The 10,417-nt window shown below is 50.8% G+C and overlaps 1 protein-coding gene across 1 annotated transcript in view; it reads left to right on the top strand.

Annotated features, from left to right (window-relative positions):
• Positions 1-4,977, top strand: part of LOC101994742 (kinesin-like protein KIF19) — a 55,079-nt gene extending 50,102 nt beyond the window's left edge. Inside the window, exons 17-20 of the mRNA XM_005368067.1 lie at positions 1,799-1,907; positions 2,034-2,366; positions 3,367-3,517; positions 4,784-4,977. Of these exons, the coding sequence (XP_005368124.1) occupies positions 1,799-1,907; positions 2,034-2,366; positions 3,367-3,517; positions 4,784-4,977 (787 nt within the window). The remainder of the gene's footprint in view (positions 1-1,798; positions 1,908-2,033; positions 2,367-3,366; positions 3,518-4,783) is intronic.
• The last annotated feature ends 5,440 nt before the right edge of the window (positions 4,978-10,417 follow it).

Here is a 10,417-nt window from a genome sequence, read left to right on the forward strand (position 1 = left end):
AGTGACTGGGCAGGATGGCACATGTAAACTGCCGTCTCTGTATTGAGGAGGTGGAGACAGGCGGCTGCCTTAGCGTTCACTAGCCCAGCCAGCAGCATCTGCTTGGAGACTCCAGGCTCCATTTTCACAACAGCAAGGTGAACAGAGTCTGGAGAACGACAGTTGATATGTCCTCTGCCCTTCATATGAACACACATGCACATATACTTCCTCCTCATGCATCTGCACAGACATGCGCACCCATGCATACATATACACACACTTAAAGAATAGTAGACTCATTCCAAGAGGTACCGGCTGCATGGGACAGCGGTGAGTTGAGGCATTTGACAAGTCTGAGGCTGGAAGTGGCCTTTCTGGTTCCTGGGTGTTTCTGTCCCGAGTGTGTTCAGTGCCACTTAGCCCTACCCTCAAAGCCTTCCTCACTTTCCCCCTCTATCCTCTTTTTCTGTGGCAATTTCCAAGATGAAAACTCACACCAGTAAGTTCAACACCCATGGGCTCTGTCTGGAAGTTTAAGAGTTCACATCTGGGCTGGGCAGTGGTGGCGCAAGCTTTTAACCCCAGCATGTGGGAGGAAGAGGCAGGCGGATCTCTGAGAGTTCAAGGCCAGCCTGGTCTACAAAGTGAGTTCCAGGACAGCTAGGACTGTAACGCAGAGAAACTCTATCGGGGGGGGGGGAGTTCACGTCTGACCAATTGACAAGATTATCTTGTCACTGCAGCTGCCTTAACAAAGTGAGACATGAATTGTCTCACAGTTATGGAAGCCGGCCAGCTTAGCCTCCCAGAGGTGTGACAAAACCTGGTAAGGGCCTCTTCCTGGCTGGAAGATGGCCGACTTCTTGCTGTGTCCTTACATACTAAGGAAGGACAGAGAGGGAGGGAGACAGAACACAAAAGTGACTTCAATATCTTTTTGTTTACCTTTTTTTTTTTTCCGAGATAGGGTCTCATATAGCCTAGGCAGGCCTTAAGCTCACTATGTGGCCAAGGATGACCTTGAATTTATAAATTTATAGTCCCCTTGCCTCTGCCTCCCCAGTGCTAGGATTATAGGCATATCCAACTTGTACAGATGGAGCCCAGGGCTTCGTGCATGCAAGGCAAGCGCTGTACTATGTGAGACAGCCCCCCCCCCTCCCGTGCAGGAACTAGGGACTGAATCTAGCCAGGCCCTGGTGTTTGCCTGGAGGGCTCCAGGCAGGGGCTCTACCACTGGTCCATGATCCTAGTCAGTCCCTCACTGGGGGATTCTAGGCAGGGGTTCTTACCGAGCCCGTCCGAGGGTACACGTCATTATGGTGGAGAAGACATGACTTCTGCAGTTAAGAAGCAGAGAGAGGATGCTGGTGCTCAGCTCACTTTGTCCTTCTTATCTAGTCCAGGACCACAGCCTGTGGGATGGAGCCACAAGATTTAGGGTGGGACTTCCTACCTCAGTTCACCGGATCTATATAACCCTTCACAGACACGCCTAGGGATTCATTTACATGATAAGTCTCTATCAGGATTAACTTGACAAGCCCAGACCGAACAGCAGGGTTGTGTATTTCCACCTTGTATAGAGGGCAGTGCATGATCCATTGCAAAACTGTGCTGCCTCCTGCCACAGTAGGTGACCAGCATGGATGAGCCAGCCTGGTCCCAGCCACAGCAACACAGCTGAGGCCAGCACCTCGCCCAGTGCACGGACTGTAGTGCTCTGGGCTGGAACAGCAGCTGAGGCTGGATCCCGGCTGCCCAGGCTGTGGCCAAGGACCCAGGGCCTCCAGAGTGTCTCCTGTTTCATCCACAGTGATGGGAACAGGTCCTCAAAAAGCACTCCACTGTGGAGGCTTGGGAAGCAAGACTCTCTTCTCCCTCCACCAGCCCTCCGCATCCTGCTGACACCTCCCGTGCTTGAGGTGGGTATGCAGGGCGCTAGCTAGAGGGAGGCCCCTTCCCAGCTAGACTGCATGGGGAGGGACTGCTTCTGGGGTCCCATGCTGTTACTATAGTGACTGTAGGTGACCTGTGCTTTTCTTCCTCAGAAGCCGAATACTCTCGGTGTAAAGAGCCTGGTGTCTAGACTGCCGCCCGCAGCTGGTTTGGAGCTGAGGCTGCCACAGCCAGCAGGAGAGATGAACAGCCCCCCTCTGAGTGTCCAGGCCCTCAAGGAGATGGCCCTGGGCACCAAGAGCATTGCCCTCATAGCAGCCAGCCGTCGCTGCAAAGTGTATGACAAAGAGGGCAGCTGCTTGGACTCCAGGGACCCCAGCCCTGCAGACTGGAGGTGGCCCCATGCCAGCCCCAGCAGGGACCGCTCTTTGGAGAGGAAGGCAGGGAGGAAAAGGTCACCCTCATTCACCTGGAGCCTGCAACAAGTATGTAGATGTCTGTCTGGTTGCTGGGGTAAAACTGAGGCAGAAGAAGAGGGCAGAGAGAGCAGACGGACACTCACACTGTCACACATGTATGGGATCCCTGCACTTGAGGTAGCAGAAAAATATGCCGCCTGACACCAGCTGTTCACAGTGCCTGAGCCCACGGCATGACCCAAACCGATGGTGTCCACTTAACGTTGTGTGCAGTTAAAGCCCGAGAAATGCAGCTCCGTGACCTGAGAGCTTTCATGTGCCAATCCCAGGATTAAATTTCTTTCTTTCTTTCTTTCTTTCTTTCTTTCTTTCTTTCTTTCTTTCTTTCTTTCTTTCGTTCTCTCTCTCTCTCTCTCTCCCTCCCTCCCTCCCTCCCTCCCTCCCTTCCTTCCTTTCTTTCATGGTACTAGGGATAGAACCCAGGACCTTGCACACATTAAGCAAGAACTTTACTTCTGAACCACACTCAGCCCCTCACCGGGGGATTCTAGGCAGGTGCTGACCACGGACCTATGGCATCAGTCAGTACATGTAGTTTAATTTAAGGAAAGGGTCATCGGTTGGCTTCAGAACAAGTCCTCTGAGTGGCACGTGAGAATCAATTCCTCGGGTCCACCACTATCCGATTCTGTGCTCCCAGTGTTTGGTATTGACTAGTGACAGAGGGTCTGACCAACCTACATCCTACATACAGGCAGGGTATTCCTGACGAGAGAGTGGTACGAAGACTGGGCATTGTGATGCAGGCTTCTAATACCAGCATTTAGGAGACTGCGGCTAGAGAATTGGGAGCTTGAGGCCAGCCTGGGCAACGTGTTAGGACCCATGCGTGTGTCACTCACCCCGTAAGGAGAGGGGAGGAGTCAGACTCATCCATCCTTTCCTCATTTGCTTGGGGCTGGTTCTGCTACTCTGGCACACAGTAGATGTTTACTGAAAATGACCTCATCATCCTCTGCACTTCCTTGTACCTTCCTTCCATGTATGTACCTTTACCAAACTGCAGACGACAGAGAAACACCAGCCCTCGACGGAACATCCATCTGAGAGCCAGCTGTCTCCAGCACACCTCCAGCCACCAAAGCCGCCAGGGAAGAGCTTTTTTCCTGCTGTCCCTGTGGCCTCCAAGATGAAACCCAGTCTCAGTTTTCACGCAGGTATGAGTGTAGTTGGGTTTTGTTTGTTTGCTTGTTTTTGCTTAGTTTTATTTTGTTTTTACTCTTTGGGGGCCCACCAACCAGCTCCTAAATAAATCAGAGATTTATTCTTACTTATGAATGCCCAGCGTTAACTTGGCTTGTTTCTAGCCAGTTTTTTTTTTAAACTTAAATTATCCTGTTTCTTTTTAACTACATTTTGCCTCTAGGCTTTTTACTTTCCTTTATTCTATATACCTTTCTTCCTTCCTTTCTTCCTTTCTTCTTTTCTTCCTTTCTTCCTTTCTTCCTTTCTTCCTTTCTTTCTTTCTTTCTTTCTTTCTTTCTTTCTTTCTTTCTTTCTTTCTCTCTTTCTTTCTCTCTTTCTTATTCCGTAGCTGGCTGGGTGCTGGCCCCTGGCGTCCTCCTTTTCTCATTCCTTGCTCTTCTCCCCCCCACCCCCAGCCCAGGTTTCTCCTCATTTTTATTCCCACAGCCCCGCCTATTTCTCTCTTCTGCCTAGCCGTTGGTCGTTGGGCTCTTTAGGAGTACACTCAGGTGTTTTAGACAAAGTAACACAGCTTTACAGAGTTAAATAAATGCAACATAAAAACTGCAACACATCTTTGCATCATTAAACTAATATTCCACAACATATGGAAGTCAAAGAAAGAAAAATAAGGTTTTCTGTTTCTCAAGTCATACCAGACAAAGACGGGGAGCAGTGTGGGCTATCTGTCCCCTGCCGGCCGTGCTTTTTGGTGTGAGTTTTGGCTTTTGTTTTTCTCAGTTTGATGAAATTGACTGTTGGGTGCATGTGCCAGTAACCTGGAAAGTTAGGTCCATCTGTTCAGGTTTGAATGCAGAGTTTACTTCTGTGTAGATATAAGCAGTTGGGATGGATTTGAACTGGTTGAGTATTTGTCTAGCAAGCATGGAGCCTCAGGTTACATTCCCAAGACCATGGACGGGTGTGATAGTGCACGGCTGTATCCCAGCACTAAGGAAATGGAGGCAGGAGATTTGGAAACTCAAGGTCATCCTTGGCTGCCTAGTGAATTTTAGGCTAGCCTGGGCTATATGAGAGCCTGACTCAAATAAGACAAAGAAACTTTTTTTTCTTTCTATTTCTCCCCATCTTTCATTCTCTCTTAGCCCCCACCCCACCCCCTGTGGAGCTGAGGTCCTGAGGAAGAGACTCACCTCTTTCCCACTCCTTAGTCTGGCCTATAGTTTTGGTAGGGCGTCCCTCCAGATAACATTTCCCATTGCTGCTGTGTCCTTCAGATGAAAACACGCTTCATGTGCCGGAGGTCAGCTTCACCTTCCCCAGCGCCATGTGGCAGAACAACGCAGCCCCAAGCCGGCCTCCCCTCCTGCCGCGTGACATCCGAGGTCAGTGTCTGTACCTCCAAACCTGTGCCCCCATCTCTACCCCTCTGGCATCTTGGATATTCGTGTCCCATCTGTGGGAGAACTGATAGAGCAGCAGCCTCCATGCTATACAGCCCTCCGTGCTCCACGCCTCTGCTGCTTGTGACCTGTTTGGAGGACAGTAATGCTCTCAGAAGACAGAGGGTTGGGGTGACCTGGGCAGTGAGTGGACAGCCTGGACTGGAAGTTGAGCTCTCTGTCTCCCTGGCCCAGCCTTTTCTGCTGACTGGGAGGAGAGAGTGGAGACCAGGTGGCTTTCCAAGCTGACCTCATCCCAGCCAAAGTTTCCTGGCATCCCTGATGGAGCACTTCACTCCCCTCTCAAGCATTTCCCTTAAATTTGAATGAGATGTCTAGTCCAGAGTGAATGGCTGGAAGCTGAGGGTCAAGGGTCGAGGTGGGCAGGAGAGGTCCGGATGCAGCTGGGAGGAGGAGGGTGGCGGCCTTCAGTGTTGCAGGGGACGACCTATTTGGGAATGGGATACTTATAGAACAGGCACCCTGCTCAGTGGAGTCAATGGGTGGAAATGAGCGGGGCAAGGGTCAGGATGAGGAGAATTGGGGGTGTGTGTGTCTCAGGGCTCTGTCCTGGGGAGGTGGCACCAGGGGACTGGAGCCAAGGATTAAGTGTCTGGGCACCCAGGTGAGTCCATTCCCTACCCACTGCATATGGATCCTCCAGGTTTTTTTTTTAAAGGATTCTCACTGGGGCTGAGGGCATAGTTAACTCTGTGCATGCTTGCTGTGCAAGTGTGAGGACCAGAGATTGATCACTGAAATCCATACAACAAAAGCCCTTGAGGTGGTGTGTTTGTAATCCTAGATCTGAGGAGACAGAGATGAGGAGATCCCTGAGGGTCAGTAGCCTGCATGGGGCCCAAGGAACAGCATCTGGGAGCACACTCTCGGCTCAACAAAGATGTTTATTGTCATGTAGACACATCACACACACACACACACACACACACACACACACACACACGTATTATTATTTCACTCTATAACTTCAATCTCAATTTATGATCTAGGATAGCAGCTTCCCCAGCCATATATATAGTCACAATGTAGTCCAGGCTGCCTGGAAGTCACAATCCTCCTCCCTCATGAATGGTAGGGTGAAAATCCTAGGGTGAAGCCCCTGCACCACTGCTCACTCTGGCTTCTTCCTCTAAAGCTGAGGCTATTGTGGATTGCTTGACTAAGATCCCATCCACTCTGCAGGACAGTGGCCAGTCTAGACATCAGTCCTGATGGTCACAGCCTTGTCCCTATGACTCGAACTCGTCCTGTGCATTACTGAACCCCAGCTGCGAGGATGGCCACATCAGTGTTCATGTTCACGTCATCTTCATCTCAGATGGAGAAGCCCGAGCTACCCCAATCCCCTCCTGGGGTGGCAAGCATCCTCTGGTACCCTTCGTACCATCTTGTCAACACTTGAACCACCTGATAACTAAGCCATTGAATGAAGTCAAACGTCCTTGGACTGTTGGACTACCAGGATTTTAGGGGTGGGGGCCAAGTGGGAGGTCCTTCCTGCTGTCTGACCTCACTTTCTGCTGCTGCATCTAACCCTCCCTCACGCTGCTGTTTGCACTGAAGAGTAAAGGGCTCTGGAAGAAGGGCTCTCCCAGGTGCTGAATGACTGAATGACAGCCTGCCTGATACTGTATCTCTGAGTGTGAGGGACAGGGAAAGGTCCACACGGGCCCCCAACCTTGTTGCGTTTGGCCAGAGCTGCTGGGTATGTTCTCAAACAGAGTCCAGAGTAACCAGGGAGCAGGCGGGCTACTTCAGCCTGAAGGGTGAGGAGGAAAAACCTTGGAGGTCACACGTGATAGCTGAAAATGGACTCTGGTATTGATGAAGTAAGCTGCCTGTCTCAGATGTGTGTGTGTGTGTGTGTATGTATATATGTGTGTGTGTGTGTGGTGTGTGGTGCGTGTCGGGGTCTGTGTGTGTGTATGTATATATGTGTGTGTGTGGTGTGTGTGTGTATGTATATATGTGTGTGTGTGTGTCGGGGTCTGTGTGTGTGGTGTGTGTGTATATGTATATATGTGTGTGTGTGTGGTGTGTGTGTATGTATATATGTGTGTGTGTATGTATATATATATGTGTGTGTGGTGTGTGTGTGTTGGGGTCTGTGTGTGTATGTATATATATGTGTGTGTGTGGTGTGTGTGTGTGGTGTGTGTATGTATATATGTGTGTGTATGTATATATGTGTGTGTGTATGTGTGGTGTGTGTGTGTATTGGGGTCTGTGTGTGTGTGGTGTGTGTGTATGTATATATGTGTGTGTGTGTGTGTGTGGTGTGTGTGTGTGTTGGGGTCTGTGTGTGTGTGTATAGGGGAGTCCAGGCCTGTGAGCTGCATGTGGTCATAATGGGGCTAAAGACACAGTGTCTGGCGAGTGTTAGATTCTCTTTCATTGGTCTGGCTACAAACTAGTCTCCCATCCATTGCAGGGTCTACAGACAGCAGAGGCCGGCGTCACAGCCCACTGCCCCCCAACAATCCCCCCAAGCCCCAGGGTGGCAGCGCCAAGAGGCCACGGCGTCCCAAGTAGATGGCAGCAGACATCCAGGGGACCCCAACGCTGGACCAGAGATGGAGAATGGTGCAGGGCACAGGGACCACCTCCCATGGCAAAGGACCTGTCTAAGACCCCATGCTGATTTGGGGCCTTTCTTGGGTCATTCTGACCGCTGAGGATGCCCCTGGGACTGCTCCATATCCCTGGACTGACAGTCCATGGCTCACACTCAGGCTGCAGGGATTGCTGTGGGATGGGAGAATGTGTCCCCATCACCACTGGCCTCTGAGCAGTGTGCAGGTGGTTCTGGTGGTGCCAGTACCAGGGAAGACAGGATGGCTTTTCTCCTACTGTCGGGTTCTACCCTCAAGCTCGTACAAGCTTCCCACGATTCAGCTGTGCTGACAAGGGAGTTGATGGGAGGGAGGCAAGAGGAAACAGCCAGGGCTAGTGAGATACGTGCACTGTGCTTGGGGACCTGCATGGGGAAGACCTAAGGAGTTTGGTCTGTTGATAAATTATGTAATTATTTGAGACAGGGTCTTATGTAGCTTAGGCTGGCCTTGAACTTGCAACTTAGCTGAGGATGACCCTGAATCTTGATCCTCCTGCCTTCCTCTCAACTTTTGAGTCTGTAGCCATGGGACACTACCCCTGGTTTATGTAGTGCTGGAGATGAAGCCAGGACCCTGTGTGTGCTAGGCAAGTGCTCTACCAATTGCCACATTCCCAGGGCCTTCTGTCTTAACAAAAACAAAAACAAAGCAAAACAAAAAACTCGGGGGGGGGACAAAATTTAGTTCCATGTTTGACAAGACATTTTCATTGCCTTGTCTGGTTTTTGTGTTTGATTTTTGAGATGTGGGTATAAGGGGGAATGGTAGAGGGCTAGGGAGTGGCAGGGTTGGGGTGATCAAGCTGACAAGCCAGGAGAGCAAAGCAGTAAGTAGCTTTCCTCTGTGGTTCCTGCCTTTGCCTCTGCTTCTGCTTGAGTTCCTGCCCCGCCTTCCCTCAATGATGGACTGGCAGCTGTAAGCTGAAATGAACCCTCTCCTCCCCAAGCTGCTTTTGACAAGGTGTGTATGACAGCAACAGACAGCAGACAAGGAGACTGTGCTTTCTGTCCTGTGCTGGGAACTTTCAGGACCAAGACAGAGGGGACAAGGGCTAGGTGGACTGTGACTTTACGTCATTCGTGTTGGGAGGTGGAGTTGGGCGGCAGCTTCACTGACTAGGAAGCAGGTTTTAGACATGCATGTACCTGGCCCAGAAATATTGAACAGATGCCAGAGCTGGATTCTGGGATTGTCCCTCCCTACTGTGACACCTGCTCCAGGAAAGATGGCTTGGGGCTTCCTTGAAGTCATTGCCCATCAGGACTTTCCAAACTTCCGGGGGGGGGGAGATTCTGTATTTGGGGGCTTTGCTGGGACCTCTGTGAAACCTGTTGATCCCACCTCGACTATGGTGAGGTAACTGGGGTGTACCAGCTGGGATCCCAAGCCCCTCAGGCTCAGGTCCGTGGGTTCCAAGTCCCACACTAAGAACCTTTAGATGCAGTGTAAGGTGGCTTCTAAGACTACAGTAACAGGCAAACTCTTTCGTGTGTGTGTGTGTGTTTCTATTTTTTTTTATGATAATGTTTTCTGTGTAGCCCTAGCTGTCCTGGAACTCACTCTGTAAACCAGACTGGTCTCAAACCCTGAGATCCACCTGCATAGGCAAACTTTTGATTGTGAAGAGTTTTCATAATGTTTATTATAAAATACGTCGCTAGCCCATTGGAGGCTGGAGCTCATCAGTCATGGCTGAACTCAAAAAGAAAGGTGGGTGGAAAGACGGCTCAGTGGGTAAAGCGCTTGCCGGGCAATTGTGAGGACCTGAGTTCAGACCCTCAGAGCGTGTGTAAAGGCTGGTAACACGAGATGATGCATGTCTGTGATCTCAGTGCCCCAAGTGGGGGACTAAAAGATGGACACAGGATTTCTGGACATGTGTGGACTAAAAGATGGACACAGGATTTCTGGACATGTGTGGGCCAGTTGGCTGGCATAGGATGGGGACAAAGTGAAGGTGAGAACTGACACTGGAGGGTGGCCTCTGACCCCCCCCCACATGCTGATGCCAGGCGGTGGGGGCCCACACCTTTAATCCCAGCACTTGAGAGGCAGAGTCGGGCGGATCCCTGTGAGTTTGAGGCCAGCCTGGTCTACAGAGTGAGTTCCAGGACAGCCAGGCTACACGGAGAAACCCTGTCTCAAAAAGTCAATAAACAAATAATAAAAGAAGAAAGGTGTGGGGATGTTGGTTCAGTGGTAGAGTGCCTGCCTGAGGCTCTGGGTCTGTCCCCAAGCATCTCCAAATAATGAGAGTGGTAATGAGAAATAACAGTAGTTAGCAGAGGAGAAAGAGGACCAGTGGAGGAAGGACAGAAGGCAGGGAGGAAGCGGCCTGCAGAGCCCCCTGGATAGGAGGAGAAACATGACATCTGTTTGGCCAATGGGCTGTTCATTGAAGAGCGAGCAATTGATATGGGGGTGTGCAAGGAGATGAATCCATGGGTTAAGAGGCACACTGGTGTCCTTCACATTGGGTGGCAGACGGCTCGAATATTCCTAAGGACAAGCCACTACACCAGGAAGCTGAAGACTCACCCTTGACTGGCCTGTGCTTCTGTGGCTCTTGCACAGCTGCGTGTCTGAGTCCACAGCTCCCAGAACAAAACTTGACAACTGCAACTTCTCTTAGCTCTGGAGGCTGCAGAGTACAGGTGAGGGCCGAGGTGCAGATGGTGTCTGGCGAGGCCTGTGTCTGGGTTGCAGGTTCTTGAGGATCTTTTGCGGTGGGAGGAGGGAATGAGAGTTTGGTTTATGAAGGCACAAATGCTCCATTCGCAAGGGCTCCACCCTCATGGTCTCATCACCTCCCAAAGCAGTGAATTATTCCTCT

This window comes from Microtus ochrogaster, unplaced genomic scaffold (genome assembly GCF_000317375.1).
Source record: "Microtus ochrogaster isolate Prairie Vole_2 unplaced genomic scaffold, MicOch1.0 UNK27, whole genome shotgun sequence".
In the NCBI taxonomy this organism is placed as follows: domain Eukaryota; kingdom Metazoa; phylum Chordata; class Mammalia; order Rodentia; family Cricetidae; genus Microtus; species Microtus ochrogaster.